The sequence below is a fragment of the Hyla sarda genome, chromosome 5 (assembly GCF_029499605.1).
Source record: "Hyla sarda isolate aHylSar1 chromosome 5, aHylSar1.hap1, whole genome shotgun sequence".
In the NCBI taxonomy this organism is placed as follows: Eukaryota; Metazoa; Chordata; class Amphibia; order Anura; family Hylidae; genus Hyla; species Hyla sarda.
In genome coordinates this window covers 206,861,058-206,885,563 of record NC_079193.1, presented here as the reverse complement: position 1 = coordinate 206,885,563, position 24,506 = coordinate 206,861,058, and the positions used below count along the sequence as shown (strand labels likewise).

At 38.9% G+C, this 24,506-nt stretch overlaps 1 protein-coding gene across 2 annotated transcripts in view; it reads left to right on the top strand.

The window, feature by feature from the left end:
* Positions 1-24,506, top strand: part of PIGN (phosphatidylinositol glycan anchor biosynthesis class N) — a 282,876-nt gene that overhangs the window by 157,222 nt on the left and 101,148 nt on the right. For both annotated transcript variants that reach the window (XM_056520984.1, XM_056520985.1), the window contains exons 16-19: positions 4,082-4,181; positions 4,843-4,935; positions 5,564-5,655; positions 16,178-16,289. In XM_056520984.1, the coding sequence (XP_056376959.1) occupies positions 4,082-4,181; positions 4,843-4,935; positions 5,564-5,655; positions 16,178-16,289 (397 nt within the window). The remainder of the gene's footprint in view (positions 1-4,081; positions 4,182-4,842; positions 4,936-5,563; positions 5,656-16,177; positions 16,290-24,506) is intronic.

Below are 24,506 nucleotides of genomic sequence, written 5' to 3'. Positions count from 1 at the left end.
GGAAGCAGCTGACTTATCTTATGGTTGAATTGCATGGTAGTGTGACGTTCACTATGGGGGAGATTTATCAAAACCTGTGTAGAGGAAAAGTTGACCAGTTGCCCATAGCAACCAATCAGATCGCTACTTTCATTTTGAACAAAGCCTCTGAAAAATGAAAGAAGCGATCTGATTGGTTGCTAGGGGCAACTGGTCAATTTTTCCTCTACACAGGTTTTGATAAATCTCCCCCTATGTCCACTGGTTTAATTGTCTTCAATCAAAACTAGTGTTTTAACAGTGTCAGATCAAGCTTCTTTCTTCTTCCTGAAAAAAATGTGAATGCCATTGCCAAAAATGACTGCATTTGGGAAAAGGGTTAATAATAGCCAACATGTTAAAATATAAAAATATTAACTCTGTTTATCAGCAGGTGACTTGGCAACCTTGCAGAAGGTTTTCAGGTTCCGTGAACCTGATCTCACAGTACCATGAAAATACATTCTTGTAATTTACCCTATATACTGTCAATAGAGAGTGGTGACAGTAATGGCCAACACCAACTTCAAATGCATAACTGGAATTGCTGACCATGTAGTATCCTAATATACAAGCCAAAGTTCCCGTTAGATGAATTGTTAGATAGATGACCTCTCAGAATTCTACTATTAATCATAATAGCATTAGTGAAATGATGGCACTTAGTGCATGCAGATAACAATATCAGATGGTGTAAATGGATCTTCTTTGGTGACCAAGCACATTTAAGTAATGCTTTACATATTTGCATTTGTTGAATCAATACTACTGTGTACATTCAGTGCTGTATAAGAAATTCAATATACCGTATATACTCGAGTATAAGCCGACCCGAATATAAGCCGAGGCCCCTAATTTCACACCAAAAACCCAGGAAAAGTTATTGACTTGACTATAAGCCTAGGGTGGAAAATACATCATCCCACCCTGTCATCATCCAGACCCTCGTCATTAACACCCTCATCATCATCACCCTGTCATCTTCACCCTTCATCATCACCGCCTGTCATCATCCCCCCCCTTCATCATCACCGCCTGTCATCATCCCCCCTTCATCATCACCGCCTGTCATCATCCCCCCCTTCATCATTACCCTGTCATCATCCCCCTTCATCATTATCACCTGTCATCATCCCCCCTTCATCATTACCCTTTCATCATCCCCCCCTTCATCATTACCATGTCATCATCCCCCCCTTCATCATTACCCTGTCATCATCCCCCCCCTTCATCATTACCCTGTCATCATCCCCCCCCCTTCATCATCACCGCTTGTCATCATCCCCCCCTTCATCATCACCGCTTGTCATCACCGCTTGTCAATATCTGAACAATGGTCTTCAACCTGCGGACCTCCAGATGTTTCAAAACTACAACTCCCAGCATGCCCGGACAGCCGATGGCTGTCCGGGCATGCTGGGAGTTGTAGTTTTGAAACATCTGGAGGTCCGCAGGTTGAAGACCACTGAGGGCGGCGAGTTCACTCGAGTATAAGCCGAGGGGGGGTGTTTTCAGCACGAAAAATCGTGCTGAAAAACTCGGCTTATACTCGATTATATACGGTAACTACTTCTACTATTAAAAATGCTGTATATGAGGCTGGTGTGCTGTTGTAAAGCATCACAGTAAGGAAGATCACTCACTATAACCACTGGTGATATCTGCACTAAACCTGATAGTACACAAGTGTGTCTATTAATCAATACAAGAATTATGACTATAATATCCTTCAATATCCAGTTTATTCCATCTAAGTAGCACAACAGAATACAATCTTTTATTCTTACATAATGTGGGAATTCTATTACAATAGAGATCCAGCTTTGAATCAGTGTCAAAGTGCTACAATTCTATTGTGTAACATTCTTATTCATGAGACTTTATCATAGACGAACCAGTGGTACTATTGTGAAGCCAATCTCCACCTTTTGTCATCATGTTGGCTAAGGGCCAAAATTTTGTTGGAACACTTGGCTAAGGGCCAAAAGCAGTTGGAACACTTTTTTTTTTTTTTTTTTTTGAGGCATAATTCCAAATCCCTTGCAAAGACATAGGTCCACTTAGATTAAGATTGACGTTCAATACATTAGTCCAAAAAATAGATCAGTAGATTGAATTGCTCCAGGTTTATTCAAAATTGAACACTTCTTAATAAGGCTTTAGATTGGCAAAGCTCTGAGACACATGCTGTGTTTATCTATACTGTGTCGCAGTACCACCACTAGTTTACTCAAATTTTTCAGTTTTACCAGAATTTTCATAATTGTACAACCACGATTCAAATTGCACTAAAATTGCGCTATTTTTTAACCACAAGTGCGGGTAATAGTAGTGAAGTTGCGGCTGTAAGTAAATGCCATGTGTATACACAGCCTTACAGGCTCATCATTTAATTTTGCCTGATGTTCTGCTAACATAATTAGCCAGCAATGATTTATGGATATGGATATCTGTCAAAATACAGTTCCCTAAATATTCCTTGTTAAAGGGGTATTCCAGGAAAAAACTTTTTTTTTTTTATATCAACTGCCTCCAGAAAGTTAAACAAATTTGTAAATTACTTCTATTAAAAAAATCTTAATCCTTTCAATAATTATCAGCTGCTGAAGTTGAGTTGTTGTTTTCTGTCTGGCAACAGTGCTCTCTGCTGACATCTCTGCTTGTCTCGGGAACTGCACAGAGTAGAAGAAGTTTGCTTTGGGGATTTGCTTCTAAACTGGGCGGTTCCCGAGACACGTATCATCAGAGAGAACTTAGACAGAAAAGAACAACTCAATCCTTTCAGTACTTATGAGCTTCTGAAGTTAAGATTTTTTTAATAGAAGTCATTTACAAATCTGTTTAACTTTCTGGAGCCAGTTGATATATGAAAAAAAGTTTTTTTCCTGGATAACCCATTTAAATGAGGCTATTCCAGGAATATCTTAGCTTGCTCACATGCTTAACTCTTATCTAAAACTGGCTTAACAACTATCGCCACTTTTTAGAATATAACTATATCCCTGTTTAAACTTATTAAAGTGAAGCCAAACCTCGTTATGTTTAATAACCACCAGCACAGTATGGTCTTGGTTTGATCATTCTAGGAAGAGCTAATAAAGTATCTGTTTTGATGTAAACCAGTCATCGTGTTGTAACGTCCCACTCTCTCTTCCCTGTCATTCAGCTCTACTTTCTTCCTTCCTAATGTACTTATGGCTTATTAATAGTAAGACATTGAAAGCTTGTTTCTTTAATGTTTCCTGTTGTTATGTAAAATCTTAAAATAGTTTTAACCAGAACAAACTGGTGCCATCTCTTCCCTAGTTGAGTGACGCACATACACACAGCCATGCACTTGATGTAAAATGAACCATGACTCCTTACACCAAGCTAGCTTCCTCTCCTGCTCCATGGTCCAGTGCTGATGGTCACATGCCCATTGTAGACACTTTTAGTGATGGACAGGGGTTAGCTATATGCGGCAGGTTGTGATGCACTTTGTGCTTTAGCACCTTTATGTCATAGCCAGCATCAACTTTTCAGCAGGACTGCATAAAAACCCATAAGCCTTTACTGCAGACAAACACTTGTAGTAATGTAGTGAGTAGTGGGTCCTGTGGGCGGAGCTACATTGGGAGAGGAAGGTAGAGCAGGAGGCTGTGATGGCAGAATTGTTCACCCCTGTGGCTCAGATATGATGTCGTCAGAAATTTCTTTAACTTGTCAATAAACATATACCAGAAAAGCAGCAACAGAGAATGCCCAGGTCACAGAGGAAAACAAAAAAAAAAGGTTGCAGGAAACATCTAAGGCCAAATGAGGAATTACACATAATGTTATATTCTAATGAGACAAAATGGTTGGACAACCCCTTTAACATATTAATTTAACATATTTTGCTAAAAGATGCATTCATTTTGGTACTTATATCTTTGATGCATTCATCCATTTCTAAAATGTTTTCTCTCAACAGGTTGGTCAGGTTTGCCTAAAATGTGATGTTTACTTTTTTTCGGTTTATTTAAAGCTTACCATTTTCTTTTACAATTGCTTACTCATGCTGCCATGTGTTCCAATTTAGGTTATGGATTTACCATCAACTCAGAATTTATCTAATGAATGTTTCACCACTTGGAATCCTGGCATTTCTTATCATGGTCATCATCGGAGTTGAAATCCTGGTAAGTAACATACAAATGTGACACTTCTGCCCAGGAAATATGCAGAACAATTTTGGCATATACCTAATAAGTTGACTTCATTGGTGCAATGCCCCAGTCGTTTGAAAGTTGCAGCTGAGTGAACAGTTTTTCTAATAGGGATTTTATGCTACATATGATTCTCTATAGCTGTATCAATCTTATCAATCTACAGAAAAAATGCTACTTTTGTGCTTATTTTATGTTATGTTAAAATTCGTTAGTTGGTTACACGTGGCCCTGTATAAATGGGGGATGTGCAGGTGACATTTAAGTGGCCCTATCTGATCGATAATTGGGCTGCGTAAAGGCATGTTGATAGTTCTGATCTACGAACTATCCGCTCATATCTGGGAATGGATCAGCCTGTATAAAAGTGCCCTTACTCTTACTAATCTATACAAAAGGTTATCCTGTATATCAGATAACAGGATCGGATTGGAGCTGTAGTACTCCAATCCGTAGGATGGCTATGTGCAATTGGCTTCAAGTATAAAATGAAAATGCTGTTTAGGAGAATTACTGCGTCCATTTTCATCTTTTTAACGTCTAATATGGATAACATATGTTCCTATTTTGTGACCAAGCTTTTCGCAATGTAAATCTTTGAAAGAGTTTGACTATATTATTTTTCTGCCATTAGGTTCTAAGCTTCTTCTATCGGTGGGTGCTTACAGTAGGTTTGGTGGGGTTTGCTTTGTGGCCAGTGCTGATGAACTTATGGATTCAAGAAAAGGTATAGTAAACCACATTTTTCTTACAGGGGTATTCTGATGAACTAATTTTTGTTTTACATGTCACTGGGAATGTAAAAATAAAAATAAAAGTGATACTTACCTACTCTACTCCTCTAAAGCTCCTGTTGCAGTACCTTATGGTCCCCCAGTGCTCTTTCTTCTCCCCTCATCTTTAGAATTTTATCCACTCCTCATCATTAAGATCTACCTTAAAAGAGCATTACTTTAAGAATTGTTATAGTTAGATAAGCCATTTAAGTACCATTATAGAGCCACATGATATTTAAAAAGAAAGAGAGGAAAACTTATCAGTTTATTTAATGTTTGTCTTGAGACCCTGTTTCAGTTTCCATCAGACATTTATCCAGATTATTACAGAAGACACTTTACACAGTTTTGGGTATTCTACTTTTACCTGTCCCGGGCTATATTATCAAAAAGCTATGTATTATTTATAAAACATTTTTCTCAATTCAGCTTGCGCCAGCTGCAAGCTTAACATGCAGAACTATGCTTAGAAAACAGTAGGATTGATTTTGCTGTTCTGTCATTTCTAGTTGTGTACATGATCTCCCGCTGTGCTGTTACCGATATTTACTTTATTTTTTATTTTTTTGTCCTTTGCAGATAACAACTATGAGTTGGGTTCTCTTGTGCTTGCTGCTGGCATTGTTTCCCTTGATGCCTGTTGTTGGAAGGGAGCCCAACATTTCTCTGGTGTAAGATCAACATTGTCTTCTTAAAAACTTTATATCACATATAGTATGCACTGATTCTGTGAGGCTTGTCAGACACATGAGGGATTTTGATGCCAGGGGAGAAAAACAAGGATGTTATTTCAATAATGAAACAACCTTCTTGCTTTCATTGGGCCCCTGATGGTTATTCCATTGTGCATAAAACAGACTTGGATCATTTATAATGTGTTAGGCTCTACTTGTTTGTTTAAATTTTTTTTAACTTGTTTATTCATTTGTTAATTTTTAGGTTTTTGATTTTTTTGTGTTTGTTTATATTTAAAGTAGATTTTGACCCCTCTCCCCTATTTAGGATCATTTGCTATTTATAGTTACGTATAGACTACCTGGTAAGCTAATTTTTGAAAGGACAATGGCACGGAGGGACTAACAATTCTGAATAAAAAGCAGTCCTGCTTCACACTGGTGACCCTTTGATTTGAATAGGCCTTGTATAATCGAACACTTACTGTTCAGATTTCAAGCAGGGGGACATTTTGTGATCGCGACCGTAATATTAAACATTATGATACATAAAACCAGTGCTGTATTTTCACCTTCAGTAGACTATTCTGATCACCAATGTTCTGTTCACATTTCATTTTATGCTATTTGAGTACAACAAAAGTACAATAAACAATAAAAAAAAATATGATACTGACCTTAGCTACACACAGCTGCCGTTCAGACAGCTCAGAGTCCCTGCTTGTCACTGCTTCTTCCTTGTTCCTGTGACGCATTGTCTCTACAGGTGTGACACTGCTGCGGATAGTGAATGACTGCAGTTGGAGGGGGGGGGGGGGGGGGTAAGTAGAGGTAAGATGTGTATCACTCCTTTTTTGAACCCCTAGGCATTAAAACAATTTATTTTACCCCCAGACAACCCCTTTAATTGTGAACAGTGCTTAAGTTGGATCATATGTCTGTTCTAATAAAGCGGTGTCACTCAGTATTGATGCATGGGAACTGTAGATAATCACTGGCCTCAGCGGTACTTCAATGTACTTACTGGTATCACCACTCAGTAGTGGCACGCTGTTATTGGCAGCCACTTGATCATGTGTGCTGGATCAGCATGGAATTAAATAGGGGAGCACTCATTTTTATTAGGGATTTCCTGCTTTTTCTTGATTTTTCTGAACATTCAGACATTGCTATAACTTTATTTGTTAGCCTATCAATTTGGATTTTGCACCTTTCTCATGACAGACATGCTTTGTTTTAAAGGCCTTATTATAATTATTGAGGATGTTTTTTTGTTTTGATTTAGCATTTTTATTTAAAAAGACACCATCATTACAAAAACTTTTGATATGTCATAGAAACAAGTCATAGAGAACTGAATGTTTAGACCCCAACTTATCTATTTGTGTGCTATGCGTTTTCTCACTTGCCTCTGTGTCATGTGATCAAGATAGTCTGATAATGCAAGACTATAAGCAATCTTACTTACGGGCACAGAGCAGGCTTCTCTCCCCACTTGTCCCGACTAATCAACACTGTTGTCCCTGGGCATGTAAAAAGTTTATTATTTTTTTTTTTTTTTACTTTTTTCTTTTGATGACATTTAAATACATGATGTTTGAGTTGTAATTTTGGAACTATCATCAGTTTGGGTTGAATGGTGGGGAATTTTTTCCATGGTGTTTTTTTTGTGACTCATACAGTAAGAAAAAAAATCTTAGGTGGCCATTCTAACTTTTATACTATAGCAACTCTATGTATAAAAAAAAAAGTAGTCCCCGAATGGGTCATATATTCCTAGGCCATGTAGATCTTGGAGACGTTACGGAAGTATGTGACAGGCATAATTGTATATATTAAAACCTTTTGAGCAGAACTGTATTTAAAGTTTGTTTGCCTTTAACCCCTTAAGTGCTCTCGTTCTATAACGTGGGGCCACAACGGCCGGGACCCGTGGCTAATATCGCGCGGCATTGATCGCGGTGCACCGCGCTATTAACCCTTTAGAAGCGGCGTTCAAAGTTGAACGCCGTGTCTACACTGAAAGTAAAATGTTGCCGGTTTGCTCAGGGGGCTGTTAGGGATCTCCGTGGCGAAATCGCGGCATTTGAACAGCTGTAGTAGAGCTTGCGGATCACCTTACCTGCCTCCTGTTGTCCTATCGCCGAATGACTGCTCATGCCCGGATCATGCGGCAGAATCATTGATCAATGGTTTCCTATGAGAAACCATTGATCAATGTGAAAGATCAGTGTGTGCAGTGTTATAGCCCCCTATGGGAGCTATAAGATTACAAAAAAGTGAATAACGATCATTTAACCCCTTCCCTAATAAAAGTTTAAATCACCCCCCTTTTCCCATTAAAAAAAAAAAACAGTGTAAATAAAAATAAACATGTGGTATCGCCGCTTGCGGAAATGTCCGAATTATAAAAATATATAGTTAATTAAAGCGCAAAAAAATTCCAAAGTACAAAATAGCATATTTTGGGTCACTTTTTATATCATGAAAAAATGAATAAAAAGCGATAAAGTCCAATCAATACAAATATGGTACCGCTAAAAACTTCAGATCACGGCGCAAAAAATTAGCTCTCATACCACCCCGTACGCTGAAAAATAAAAAAAGTTATAGGGGTCAAAAGATGACAATTTTAAACATAGAAAATGGAAAAAGAACAAAAAAACGGGGCGCTCTCTTGTGTGATATCGGCAAACAAAAAAAAAAAGGGAAAGGGGTCCCATCACCAATGTGTTGTACCGACCTGCTGGGAGGGTGCAACAGTTCAAGCCCAACACTGTAAGGAGGTATGGGTGCAGAACGGTGGATGCAGTATGCAGCTTTATCTCCCCTATCCGTGTCCTCTAGGGTACGGAATAATGGAGGAAGAGTAGGTACATAAAAGTGGGGAATTTGTAGAGCGCTCCTTCTAGCAAAGGATAGACTCAAGATGCCACAGTTGCACAGGATGGTTTATTGGAATTTTTTCGGACAACGTGTTTCAGCGCTCACAAGCGCCTTCATCAGGTCCACAAAAAAATACTAAAATAATGGTAAAATGTCAAACGTAATGAAAGTTAAAATAATTTTGTATAAAACAAGGGACAAGGGGTGTGGTGTGGACCAAGATAACACACATCCTTCTCCTCGAAGAATTCTGGTGACTAATCATGTGGGAACAGATGGGGCAGGAAAAGAATAGTCCATATGCAAAGTATATATAATAATGAATATGATAAATGTCCCTAAAAATATATACACAGGTATATACATGTAGGTACCCAAGCATATATAAATCTATACATCTGTTCATCAGGTTGTAATGTCCACATAGAGATTAGGGCAAAAATTCCACAGGTATAGTGATTGAGAAGAGGGGTTAGGTGAAAAAAATAAAAAATATAGGAAAGCAAAAGGCCACATGTAGAGCAGTTGAAAATAGTACTTGCAGTTATATACGTCCTGAGGTGCCAATTATGCATGAGTGGCTTAGCAGAGTGGAGCGCAGCGTGCTGTATTAAATGCGCATGCTCCAGGGGGATTCCTGGACATGCACATTGCACAACTTCCGGTGCGTCGTGCGGTGATGAAAAAACTGCGCAATTGCACTGGGTGGGAGGGGCATGTCATGCGCCGAGGTGAACTTCTGAGGGGCATGTCATGCGCCGAGGGACTGTGTCTCAGTGCAAGACCCGGGAATAAAAAGGATAAGACCAGTATTGTGTGTCAGAAGTAGAAATGGACTGAAAGGGGATATGAATATAAAGGGTCTCCCACCATCTCCCCTTCTTCCCCACTCTCCCTCCATCCCTTCCCTTCTTTCCCACCCTCCATATGACATTCCCCGTACTACCATCTCTATATCTCCCTTCCCCACTCCATCCCCCTTTTTCTTCCCCCTCTGTACACATCCCACACCTTCCCCCACCTCCTCCCAGCAGCCACAACTTTACATTCCCTTAACATGCCCTTTATATTCATATCCCCTTTCAGTCCATTTCTACTTCTGACACACAATACTGGTCTTATTCTTTTTATTCCCGGCTCTTGCACTGAGACACAGTCCCTCGGCGCATGACATGCCCCTCAGAAGTTCACCTCGGCGCATGACATGCCCCTCCCGCCCAGTGCAGTTGCGCAGTTTTTTTCATCACCGGAAGTTGTGCAATTCCCCCTGGAGCACGCGCATTTAATCCAGCTCGCCGCTCTCCACTCTGCTAAGCTACTCATGCATAGTCGGTACCTCAGGACGCATCTAACTGTAACTTACTATTTTACCTCCATAAACCTATTAGTACAACATTGGAACTTCCTGCTCTTGTTCAGCATACTGTCTCAACCTTTGAATGGACATTCTTCAACTGTTCTACTTTTTTTTTTTTTTTTTTTTTTTTTTTTAAATCAACTGGTGCCAGACTTGTAAATCACTTCTTTAAAAAATCTTAATCCTTCCAGTACTTTTTAGGGGCTGTATACTAAAGAGAAATCCAAAAAAGAAATACATTTCCTGTGATGTCCTGACCACAGTGCTCTCTGCTGACCTCTGCTGTCCATTTTAGGATCTGTCCAGAGAAGAAGAAAATCCCCATAGCAAACATATGCTGCTCTGGACAGTTCCTAAAATGGACAGCAGAGGTCAGCAGAGAGCACTGTGGTCAGGACATCACAGGAAATGCATTTCTTTTTGGATTTCTCTGTAGTATACAGCCCCTAAAAAGTACTGGAAGGATTAAGATTTTTTAATAGAAGTGATTTACAAATCTTTTTTCCACGGAAGTACCCTTTTAAGGGGTTAAACCTGTTGATAGTTTACATACAAAATTATTTTAAAAGCTTTTTAACAATTACATTACATTACCTATCTATTACGAAATCTAAACTACAGCTTATGTTTTTCTTTACATGTCATGTAAATGTGGATATTTAGGTTTTGGGTGGATATTTAGGTTTTTTGGAACACTTAAACTTCCTGAAATAAAGGATCTTCTGTCCCATTTCACAGGAGAGAAAAATGTGCCAGGGATTGAGAGTTTAATGAAGGTTCTTTTAAGATGTTTAATGTGTATTTCCATATACGGCACTGCCAGTCGCTTCTTTCCCATACCCCTGTTATTTACTGAAATGCGTTAAATTATTGCTCTAGATTTTTCCAGTCTCTGTGAAACTGCTAGCTTCATACAAAAAAAAAAAAATCAATGTTGGTGCTGCCTAAGTGACAAATTAAATTCAGAAACACGGAGGAAACCTTGCTGCTAAGAGATGAAAAAAATATGTGTAAAAGTGCTGCCAACAAGTAGATTAAAGCAGTAACCATATAAAATAGCTTCATTGTGAAAACCGAAGTGCCCTTTTATTTTATGCTATAGATATACCAGTTTATTTTGTAACAGGTAAATATAGTACAAATGTTTGGCCTGAAGCAAATAGTCAAGTATGAGCACCACAAAGCCAATCTGTGTATAAAGGAAGCTTGCTGTAGAGGAAATCAACAATATAAGCTAAAACATTCAGAGCAGAACACTTTAGTGTTTCCTGTAAAGCTTGGTCTGTATAATAAAGAGCCAAATATTAATGGGTAACTCATTAAAAGAAATTTTTGCTATTGCACTCCTTATGGTAAATAAAAAATATTTCTAATATACTTTTTGTTAAAAAATGAAGTTTTCTATGTTTTATTTGTGCTTAAAAAAGCTCAAGAGCACATTTTCCCCGATCTCATACACAGACTTTGGACCGAAGTCCAAACACAGAAAGTGCAGCCTGGAGTGCTGAGGGGGTTTGTCCAACCTCACCCAATCATAGCTCCTCTCACACTGCCATATGCTGTTGGTTGGACACCCCCCCCCCCCCCCTCAGCACTTCAGGCTGCACTTCCTGTGTTTGGGGTTCGTCGGTTCAAAGTCTGTGTATGAGATGGGGGAAAATGTGCTCTTGAGCTTTTTTTAAGCACAAATAAAACATAGGAAACTTCATTTTTTTTAAACAAAGCACATTAGAAAGATTTTTTATTTTATTTATTTTTTTAAGTATATCTTTATTTGCTTTTTCAAATATTTTACAAATTTCGACAGGATACAAGCTCCTGATGCATAAATGAAACAGTCATGGAAACCATAGTAATAAACAATGGTTCAACTATCAATGTAGAAATTAGCCATTGAAACCCCCCCCCTCCCAAAAAGAGTATACAACATGTCACTTACGAGCTTATAGGCATCGACATGAGGCAAAACAGTAAGTAAACATAGATAGGTCACAAGGTCACCCAACAGCCGAAGACAATCCGAGGCCACAACACCGTTAGTTTGGCAGTCTAAGCCTCCCCAAAGTGCCCGCCACCGCCTTCCTTAAGTACCACTCCGTATCCTTAAAGGGGGTCATCACCCTTACTATCTCTTCCTCAGAAAGGAAGTGAACAATATACATTGTCCATTTTCTAAAAAAGCGCTTAGCCGATTTATTAGCCACCTTCCCATACTCCAACAGATCCCAATGTAAGTACTTAGATATTTGAGCTAGGACATCAGAAAAGGTGGGCATAGCAGGCACCAGCCATCTGGCCAGAAGACATCTCTTCCCAACCAATAAAAAAATATGCAATAAAGAGGGAAGACTGGCACCATCTTTAGGAATATGGAATAGAATCAATAGGTGATCGAACACCAGTTTGAACTTCAAAACCCTGTCTATCTCACTAAAAAGTCGCTCCCAAAAGATCTTAGAAAGATTTTTTATTTACCATAAGGATTGCCTTGGAAAAAAATAGTTTTAATGACAGTGCTCATTTAAAGGGGTTTTCCTAACTCCTGTCCTTTTATTGGTTTCTTTTTTTTTTCTCCTTACATTTTTTTCTCTCGTTGCTTTCTTAGATCCCTGTTGTTATTTTTTTTTGTCAACAGAACCATATGAGGTCTTATTTTTTTTGTGGGTGCCTTTAAAAGGCACACCTCAGTTTACCATCTAATGTATTGTTAAACAAAGAAAATGTTTGTTTGGTGAGATAAGGAAAAAAACTAACAATTGTGCATTTTTGTAGAGCTTCTGTTTTTTCAAGTTCACAACTTCCAAAAAATATGTTAACCTTATTCTGCAGGTCAGCACGGATAAAAAATTTAACACATAACACATATTATTTGTTATGTTTTCCTACATATAAAGATGTGTTCCACACAGTGTTCCATCTCCCACCAATTGTGTGAAAAAAAATCAATATATAAATTATATTTTAAAAAGGGTTTTTCTTTTTCCTTAAAATAGCCAGATTGGGAGGAAAAAAAAGATTGACTTATCTGTCCAACCTGCAGCTGTTCTGAAGTACTGAGTGACCACTGCTCACCACATCCTGGTCCTTGTCTTGATACAGTGATGTGTCTTCTCCGCCAATCAATGGCTGCTTTTACCCACCTTGGGCAGTGTTTGGCTGAGCAGGTACTTCTTTGTTTTGATACAGAGACCAAGAGGGGCGAGCTTTTGGGACAGCTGGAAGGGCAGCTGCAGGGGATTGGACAGGTAAGTACAGTTTTATTGAATGGAACCAAGCTGTAAATGAATGCATTAGGCTTTATCCCCCCATGCACAGGTGGTCAAATACTACTCCTGCTGCCAGAGAGGGCACACAGATTATAATAGCAAATGTTGTGTCTCCTGCGTTGATATAGGATCCATGGCATTAAAAATCTACATGTAGTAGCCTGGAATGCAGTAACCTGCATTTTAGTTGAGCATTGAAGATGATCATATATGGGGAGAGATACCTAATTTAAGCACTTATGAGTGAAGGACTAGGGGAGGCCTTGATGGGGGAAAAAGAGGGGTTTCTATTCTACCTACTGGAGAAAAGTTGTAAGTCACTGCTGTGATTATTGGGGAAAATGCTGAGTGGAGTGACTACTAGGAAATAGGGGGAGCCAAAAGGGTACACCACTATAACTGCTACTGGAAAAGGCAGACTCCTTCCTTTTGAGGTAAGGTTAAGGGTACTGTTGTAACTGCTGGTGGAAATAAGGTAGAAGAAGCTCATCACTATTAAAGGGGAGATAGGCAACACTGCTGTGACAACTGCTCACAGTGCTGGATGCTTTTTGTATTGGATCCAACTGATAAGAAAATAAGCTCTTCCGCCCAGTTGTCCTATTCCGAATATTAGCTCTCAGGGACCAAACTTTAGCACAGTGTAGAGGAGTACGAACAAGTCTAGCATCACTAGTTACCGTATTTTTCGCCATATAAGACGCACTTTTTCTTCCCAAAAACTGTGGGGGGGTAAAGTTGGTGCATCTTATACGGCAAATACACATTAAAACCCTATCCTATCGCGGCGGTCCCTGCGGCCATCAATGGCCGGGACCCTCGGCTAATACAGGACATCAACGATCGCGGTGATGCCCTGTATTAACCCTTCAGACGCGGCAATCAAAGCTGACCGCCGCGTCTGAAGCGAAAGTAACACTAACCTGGCTTCTCATTCGGGCTGTTTGGGACCGCCGCGGTGAAATCGCGGTGTCCCTAACAGCTTACAGGACACCGGGAGGGACCTTACCTGCCTCCTCGGTGTCTGCTCTGTGCCGGGATCCCCTGCATGGCCGGCGTTGTCCTTCCTCGTCATCGCACACGCCGTCCCGTCATCCAATAGAAGCAGCGTGCGTAGCAACGGGATGACGGAGAGCGAGGATACCGGGCAGTAGAGACGTTCCGGAGCGACACCCCGGGGGCCGCGGTGACAGCGATGGGGGGCGACATCCAGGGCAGCGGTGATGGGTCCGGAGCGGCAGGGACACATGAGTATTACCTCCTATACCAGTGGTCTTCAACCTGCAGACCTCCAGATGTTGCAAAACTACAACTCCCGGCATGCCCGGACAGCCAACGGCTGGAGGTCCGAAGGTTGAAGATCACTGTCCTATACTTTACATTGTATTTGGTTCAGAATCTTTTTTTTTTCTAGATTTTCCTCCTTTAAAATTGGGTGCGTCTTATATGCCGAAGCGTCTTATATGGCGAAAAATACGGTACTTCAGAACTATATACTAAGTATAAGTCTTGTAAAGGTTCATTAATATTGTTTCCTTGAAATATTACATTACTTGAAAGCTTTTATGGTTATATAGGTTCTTATAAGCATAAGGAACTTTGAAAGTCTGTACTTGAAGAAAGTTAATGTGTAAGTAATGGATCAGCAGTGCACTCATCTCTGCTCTTTACAGGCAACTGGCTCACATGTTTTATCTCCCTTCCATTAGGAAATAGATGGTGAGATATACTTCTTCTTTATTCCCAATAGCTGTCTTCATTTTTCATTATAAGCAGCAATAAACTATATATCTAAGGTCAGCAAATACTTTAGAGAATGCATTCCCATTTGAAATATTTCACATCTTCCTCCTTAACCCATGTACTCACCACTAAGGACAAAAAATAAGCTATAACAAATATGAGATTACTTTGTCATTTTTTGTCGAATCCGGTTCAGCTTGTTAATAATATGAACAGCTTTGGTTCCAGTTGTCAGAACAAATGTCATGTGCTCTATTATTAGTTTGATAATCCTTCTGGACAATATGAGACTAGAACAAATAGCCTCTGAAAAGTTTGCTTAGACAATAAAATAGACCTGGGTTGTAGCTTTGTACTATATGAAATATGTTATGGAGTCCATACGCTTGTTTTCAGCAGGAAGATATATGTATGGTTTTATTAGATGTATGTTTGCACAGCAGCAATACTGTGGTAGGAGCTGCGGGCTTATTTCCAGTGTCCTGTGCTGCCTCCTGGCATTGTTCACCAAGTGCAGCTGGAACACATATTGGGACGGGCAAAAATTCTGGTGAGTGAGTGCCATATAACAATACGCCTTCCAACTGCATTAGTGAAATGTGGGTGAGAGAGATGACGGCGCAGTATGCTTGAATCAGCCTGCAGCTGGGACCGGATTAGAGGCCAGGTTTACAAAGGTCAGTATTCTCATGGTTTTTATATCCTATTTTTGAATATATTGGAGTATGTCTTTAAACATTCCTGGAAAAACATCTCATTCATTATATTTTTTCTGATTTTTTTCTTCTTTTGCAAAACTGGATTGTGGTACAGCAGATTTACAGAGCAATATAAAATGCTATACATACAATGCTTTTTATTATGCAGTTTTTTTTGTCACTTAGGAGGAGATTTATTAAAGGGGTACTCCACCCCTAGACATCTTATCCCCTATCCAAAGGATAGGGGACAAGATGTCTGATCGCTGGGGTTCTGGCTCCCGACCACGGGAACAGAAGATCGTGACGTCACGACTCTGCCCCTGTGTGACATCACGCCCCCCCCCCCCAATGCAAGTCTATGGGAGGGGGCTCTGCATCAATAAACAGCACGGTAATGTATTGTTCTGTGCTGTTGAGGTAATACGGATAGATGACCATAGGTAGCTTTCACCTAGTTTTTGAAAGGTAACTTTGTGTTGAACTAGCATGCTAGTCTAATGAAAATAGACTAGATAGGTGCTTTGCTGAATGTGCAGATTAACGTGCTGTTTGTCTTGTGTTTACAGCACCTTTGCTGGATTGCTGGCACTTCTCATTTCCCTGGCTTCTCTTGTGTGGCTTTGGAAGAAAAGAAACAGAGCTGTTGAAATAAGAAATGTTAAAGTACACATCTGTCAGGTTTGTATAGGTGTAAAATACAGACAGCCCCATATTCTAGAACATGGGAATACAATGGATTTTTATGATTTCCATTGTGTTTTGCCTTGTTGATTGTGCCCACCAAAGACATGTATTGTGTCTGATATATGGTTATGTGCCACAGTACTTATTAATACCCAGTTAACCTACATAAATGCAACTCCCATGATACTATTACCTTTCTCACTCTCCAGAGCTCCTCTTCTGCCTCGGTGCTGCCTCTAAATAATAACTTTCAAGATAGGTGGGTACCTTATTATGATCATCGCATGTAAGCAAAACCATGCCTCCATGTGGTGGCCATGAGCCGCATAATGTTGCTGCATTCCCCCAGTCTCTGATGTTATACTTCTGAGGTTACACTGAGGCAGAAGGCATAACCCCCTTCAAGAATAACAGCAGGTATAGAAATGTCTTTATTCTGCGTTATTGGGACCTGATAGGTGCAACATTATATGATTTTCATTATTGGACAATTGTCCATCAGAAAAAGAGACAGAAATAACATTTTACCAACAATTATGTTTATATACCTTTTTTTCTTTTAGCCAGACACTTATCATTTTCTGCTTCTGGCCCTGCAAAGGTTATATTGCATTTCTGAATCAAACAACTGTAACACTACAGGAATTTAGGTGCACTACTGTAGTAAATGTATACAATGACATTGGCTATCCCTCAACACTGATGTTAAAATTGAGACATTCGCCAGTGTATCCTTATATGAAGGACATGGGTTCTCAAGTGGCACGGCACCTAACACTAGCCTACCTGTGCGTGATAAGCAAAACCAGGGGCCAGTGGGCAATTACAGCAGCATTAGGCCGCCTCTCAGCCTGCTCCCAGTTACCTCCAGTGTGACTGGGCACACATACAATGGGAGGAGGGAGACAGACTACAAGCCCCACCTAATTTGGCTGATATGTGTGCAGGCCTCACAGGTGGACCTTAATGCTGCCTTAATAGTGATCAAGGCGCATTAAATGTGAAGTTTATACACCTCCGAGTTTAAGATTTAAACAACAACAAAGACGTGGTCTCAAATGGCAGGAGGTGCTCAACCCCAAATGCAGTTGTGCATATATACTGGGGGAGCAGATCCTGCCCTTGTAGTCCGTTGCTAAGGGTGATCCCCAGCATAAAAATGCATACAATGGAGGATGCCTGCAGCAGACTACAAGTGCCACAATAGAATCCTACACCAGATAAACGGTGTGGATGTGTAACAATTAGAATACAATACAGGAATTTAGGTGCACTACTATGGTAGATGTATACAATGACATGTAACACTAGTAGCTTTTGTGATTACTGGATTCAGGGTATATTCACACGTACAGAATCTTGCGCATATTTGATGCTCAGGATTTGCAGCTACAGATTTTATGCTGCAGATTTCAATGTAAACTAAATGACTGAACACAACTTTAAACCTGCAGATTTTAATTTGCATAGGATACTGTAGGTGTGAATAGAATAAAAAAATATGAAGATGGAAAACTTCTGGATTTCATACTATAAAATTAAGAACTTAAAACCCTGTTTAAACCCTGGTTAAAGACCCTATTTAGAGCCTCCATAATAGGTCACATTGATCAAAGCTACAATATACTGTTGGCATTGGGGTGGTTGCAGGCAAAGTAATAATTAGCATCAATAGGGATGAGTGGACAGCCTGCTGCAAGTGTATGAGAAGAAAAAGACTAGACTTTTGAATCAGTGACCAATAATGAAAGACTTTAATCTGGTTAGAAGAAAATGTATAAATGTATCAATGCTGTAGACAGAGGAGTGCATGAGGGTATCCAAAGGACAGGGGATAAAATGTATGACCTGCAGCTGGGGACCCCCAAAATCTCAGTGCAGCCCCCGGAATTCTGTGCCGGGCGCTGCCTCCAAGATGGGGTTGTGACGTCAGGGCCACACCCCCTCATGTTGTCACGCCATGCCCCCTCCATTCATGTCTATTAGAGGGGGCTTGGTGGCCATCATGCCCCCTCCCATGGACATGAATGGAGGTGGCATGGCGTGATGTCACGAAGGTCGTGGCCCTGACCTCACATCCCCGTCTTGGAGGCAGCGCCCAGCACAGAATGCTGGGGGGTACACCGAGATTGCGGGAGTCCCCAGTGGCGGGACCCCTACGATCATGCATGCTATGAAAATTGCATATGAAAAAAGTGGTAAATCTAGTTCATGAGTTATATGTAATATATGTTATTTAAAGGGATACTCCGGTGGAAAACTAATTTTTTTTTATTTATCAACTGATGCCAGAAAGTTAAACAGATTGCTCTCATAAATGTACGTCCTAGTGCGCTAAGTACCTCCACACCACGACGTTCTTTTACGTCCGTGGTCGTTAAGGGGTTAAAGAGGTACTCCGGTGGAAAACTTTTTTTTTTTTTATCAACTGGTGCTAGAAAGTTAAACGGATTTGTAAATTACTTCTATAAAAAAATTCTTAATCCTTACAGTACTTATTAGCGGCTGTATACTATAGAGGAAATTCTTTTCTTTTTAATTTCTTTTCTTTCACGACCACAGTGCTCTCTGCTGACACCTCTGTCCATGTCAGGAACTGTCCAGAGCAGGAACAAATCCCCATTGCTGCTCTGCACAGTTCCTAAAATGGACAGAGGTGTCAGCAGAGAGCACTGTGGTCGTGACAGAAAAGAAATCAAAAAGAAAAGAATTTCCTCTGTAGTATGCAGCCACTAACAGGTACTGGAAGGATTAAGAATTTTTTATAGAAGTAATTTACAAATCAGTTTAACTTTCTAGCACCAGTTGATAAAAAAAAAAAAAAAAAAGTTTTCCACCTCAGTACCTCTTTAACCCCTTAACGACCATGTACGTAAAAGAACGTCCTGGTGTGGAGGTACTTAGCGCACTAGGACGTACATTTATGAGAGCATCGGAGCGGTGTCCGCCATTAACCCCTCAGATGCTGCGATCAGTACAGATCACGGCATCTGCAGCAATGTGCATGTTAAAATAGATGATCGGATCGCCCGCAGCGCTGCCGCGGGGATCTGATCATCTGTAATGGTGGCCGGAGGTCCCCTCATCTGCTTTCAGCTGTCTTCATGGGTCTTCTGCTCTGGTCTGAGATCGAGCAGACCAGAGCAGAAGATAGCCGATAATACTGATCAGTGCTATGCCCTATGCTTAGCATGGAACAGTATTAGCAATCAACTGATTGCTATTGATTGTCCCCTATGGGGACATAAAAAGTGTAAAAAAAAATTAATAAAAAAAAGTTGAAAAATCCCCTCCCCCAATAAAAATGAAAATTTACCCTTTTTTCCCATTTTACCCCCAAAAAGCGTAATTTTTTTTAATAAACATATTTGGTATCGCTGCATGCGTAAATGTCCGATTTATCAAAATATAATGGTAATGATCCCGTACGGTGAACGTATACGTAAATTTTTTTTTTTTTTATCCAAAAATGCTGCTTTTTTTTTTGCACATTTTATTCTAAAAAAATATTAATAAAAAGTGATCTAAAAGTGTTATATATATGCAAATGTAGTATCGATAAAAAGTACAGATGACAGCGCAAAAAAGAAGCACTCATACCGCCCCATATACGGAAAAATGAAAAAGTTATAGGTGGTCAAAATAGGGAGATTTTGTACAAAAAGTTTGAGATTTTTTTTAAGCGGTACAAAAATAGTAAAGTATCTAGCCATGGGTATCATTTTAATTGTATTCACCCTCAGAATTAAGAACACATGTCATTTTTACCGTAAAGTGTACAGTTTGAAAACAAAACCCTCCAAAATGTGCAAAATTGTGGTTTGCATTTAAATTTCCTCCCTAAAAAAATTATTCATCAGGTTCGTTATAGATTTTTTTTGTAAAATGAGAGGTTTCATTACAAAGTACAATTGGTCATGCAAAAAACAAGCCCTTATATGGGTCTATAGAAGGAAATATAAAAGAGTTATAGATTTTAGAAGGCAAGGAGGAAAAAACAAAAATGCAAAAATCTAATTGGCCTGGTCCTTAATGTCATAATGGGCTTGGTCCTTAAGGGGTTAATAAAAGGAATGATCAATGATGGGATATTGAAACAATACATGGTATCAGTATGGAGAACTAAAGGATAATTCATCCCATTGGCAATGGAAAGTTGTTCAAAAAGAAATCAAGAGACTGCTCATCCATTTTCAGACATTTCCTTTGGGAAAAACTAAACATGGAAGTTTGAGAAAGAAATTGGAAGAATGCAGGAAAGTGGGTCATTGACAGATGTATTCAAGTCCCACAGTATGAGTGCACCATGCTACTTTTTACATTCAAAGTGCTCAGCACACAGTGTCCCCTGCTGATGAGGGCTGGCAACTTCTGACTTCATGTTGTGCTTCTTCTTCATTGAGATTTTTGGTACAGAAGAATTGGGAGACGGATAATTTAAAATGAACTGTATTTGATCAGGGAATAGCAGAGGTTTGTGTTAATCACTCATAATAGAGGCTTATCAGATCCGAACTGACCTTTTTCTTACTGTTGAGGATTGCATTTTGATCGTTGCCTCAGGAATTAGAAAATGTTCCCAACATTAGCAAATTAAAACTATAATTAAAACAAGGTTTTTACTTTTCCAACCAATTTAGGGTTAATCACCTTGAAAAAAAGATAAGTGAAATAATGCGACTTCATAGAATGGTGTCATATATTTGCCTCTGAGAAATAAGTTTATTAATTGCTTTTAAACTTCTGCAGCTGTTGCAGAGGTCCCAGTGAAATCAAATATGAAATAGATTTGCTTCTCTAAAACCCTCTATGGATCTGACCTGAAATTTCTACTTTTAGCATATAATGTGCAGTTTATATCCAGAAAAATATATCTTGCTTAATTCAGGCTGTGTATGTTCAAAGCCATTCATATTTGTTGTTTAGAACATTATGGGGAGGAGTTTATTAAGACCAGTGTTTCACATGCTGGTCTTACATGAGATGCGCAAGGCTCAAATTTCTACTTTTAACATATAATGTGCAGTTTAAATCCCCCAAAAATATCTTATGCTCAATTCATGCTGTGTATGTACAAAGCCAGTCTCTAAATTTGAGCAAAGTCATATTATTTGTTAACATTTCGTAAAAGTACGGCAGTCAACTCAATCCTGTGTGCCCGCTCGTGTCACCCACCGCATGTCAATAAGAATGTTCCGGTGGGTGAGATGATTCGGGCACGCAGGAATTGTACCACTGACTGATTTGTCTAAAGAAGAAGATTCCATACAGAAACGGTTACTGGCTCGAGGTTATCCTAAGTGGTCGCTAGTTAGGGCTAGCAAAAAAATCGCATGGAACTATTAAATAGTTCTCGTTAAGTTAAGAAAGCAGATAATAATAACCCCTTCCCTGTAGTATTCACCATCCCCTTCAGCACTGATTTTTCATCCATCTGTAAAATCATTCATACCCATATGCCTATGATTTTGTCGGATCTACTCTTTGGTAGTGTAAAAAAAATCAAGCTATAAGTGTATAGCAAAAGCGAGCCCACACTATCGGCCAAATGGTCTCTCCAAGCCTATTCTTGAGTTATTCTTGAGTTATTGGCCTATTCATGACCAGCACCCCCTACATGGTTGTGCCATCCAGTCTCTCACAATTGCTGCATTTGTTGTACAGTCATGCACGTCACCAGATCTTTCACTTTTTTGTCAATTATTCAACGTTCTTTAATAAACAGTATAACAATTGTAATACCACCTATGTGGTATATCTGGTTTCGTGCATGGCCTGTCGGATGCAGTATGTCGGGTGTACGGCAAATCCACTTAAGGTAAGACATAAGAGACTAAGAGAGGAGGAGATCATAGACAGAAGCTTCTAAATAGAGAAGTGATTTGGATTTTCAACCTGCACACCACTGGGCATGAACAAGCGGCAGGATGTTGTATTATATTATTAATAATCTTGGATGTATTATTATCCCAATATTTATGTATATACTTTTCTTACATAGCCATCCTGTCCCTGTTTGTGCTTGTCATCTCCACTGATGCTGCTAACATATTTTTGTAAGCCTCTATCTGTATATAAACTTTGTACATATGTATTCTTTTTCCACTGGAGATTTTCTCTGTGCATTTGGATCCATGCATATGCACATTGTTTTCTATATATAGACATTTTTTATATTTTTGTGTATTTTTTGTATTTTTCTCAGTGTGAAACATTGTGAAATTATCTTCTCTCTCTGACATGTAGCAATATGCAAGCAAACGAATCCTCCGGTATGGCGACGGGATAGAGAGCGCTGGACACCCAGGTAAAGGAAATTAGGTTTATTCACCCATGATGCAACACGTTTCACAGATAGACTGCTTCATCAGTCATACTAAGGTGAGTCCGAACACACAATATATAGAGCTCTAAGGTTAACTCTTCAAAGAAACAACTTAAAGGGACCATGCTCCAAAACTGCACAGATATTTGATTAAAACTAACATACACATATAAAAATTACACATAAATGATATATATATTCCAAAGCAATTTACAAACGTAAATAGCACATCAATTCATAATAATTGAATAAAAACATAACAAATGAAAAATAAAGAATAATGAATTAAATATGAATGAAAATAAAATAAAAATAAATATAAAAATGAAAATGAAAAATAAAAAATAATAATCAATAAAAATAATAGTAAGCGATGCAAACAATTCAATTATATAAAGAATTAATTCATATACGGTATATTATTATAATGACAAAAGTAAAATTAATTATCAAAAAATTAAATTAGGGTTAAAAAGAGTATATATATTCTTAGAAAAATCTTTGTTTTATATTTATAGGAAGAATAATAATAATTATTTATTTATTTCGCATTCTTTATCGTCTCATTGAGCCCCTCAGGAAATAAGGTGCCCAAGGAGAAGGTCCAGAAAGACTAACGATTGATTAACCTCTGAAATCTATTTCAAGTATTTGGGGGAATTGCTTCGATGACAGTAAGTTTCAACATCTTTATATCACTATTATTTTTCAGCATCAAGTAACGAGATAAGCTGTGGAGCATGAAATTATGTTGAATATGAAATCTGTGCATGTTCATGCGGGACCGCACGGTCTGAACCGTGAGGCCCACATACTGCAAGCCACAAATACACGTTAGAAGATAAATGGCCTATGAGCTGTTACAATCATAATATTCTTTAATTATATATTTCTTATTATTATTTACTGGATCAAGGAAAAAAGCACTGGAGCCTGCACCAATCATAGGACAGCACAAACATCTCTTGTGATTACAGGGAAAAGTCCCTGTCCTTTTTAGATCACTTGATGTCGATGTTTTATCTTCAACTAACGATTTTAGCTTGCTAGGGGCTATCAGGTTGCGTAGATTACTGGACCTACGGAAAGTGAGTCCTGGCTGAAGAGGTAACACTTTTTTGAGCACCGGGTCATCCAAAAGGATGCTCCAGTGTCTATTCATAATTTTCTGAATCTGATCAGTGGCACAATTATAGTCTGTAATGAAATTATATTTACATTTATTAGCATTATTTTTTGTGTGCGCTTTTATATTGTTTGAAACTGTACTGTTCATTGGTTTAGGTTGCACTAAAGACAATTGTTGTTTATCTTTGACTCGATAAAATAGTTTTCGGATAACCTTTATTAATGAAACAATATTGTAAAATAGCTGCTTTTTGCTTGAAATCCCTATCAAGTGTACAATTTTTCCTCACTCGAAGATATTGACCGTAAGGTACATTACGGATCCATTTAGGACGGTCAATATCTTCGAGTGAGGAAAAATTGTACACTTGATAGGGATTTCAAGCAACAAGCAGCTATTTTACAACATTGTTTCATTAATAAAGGTTATCCGAAAACTATTTTATCGAGTCAAAGATAAACAACAATTGTCTTTAGTGCAACCTAAACCAATGAACAGTACAGTTTCAAACAATATAAAAATGCACACAAAAAATAATGCTAATAAATGTAAATATAATTTCATTACGGACTATAATTGTGCCACTGATCAGATTCAGAAAATTATGAACAAGCACAGATTTTATATTCAACATAATTTCATGCTCCACAGCTTATCTCGTCACTTGATGCTGAAACATAATAGTGATATAAAAATGTTGAAACTTACTGTCATCGAAACAATTCCCCCAAATACTAGAAATAGATTTCAGAGGTTA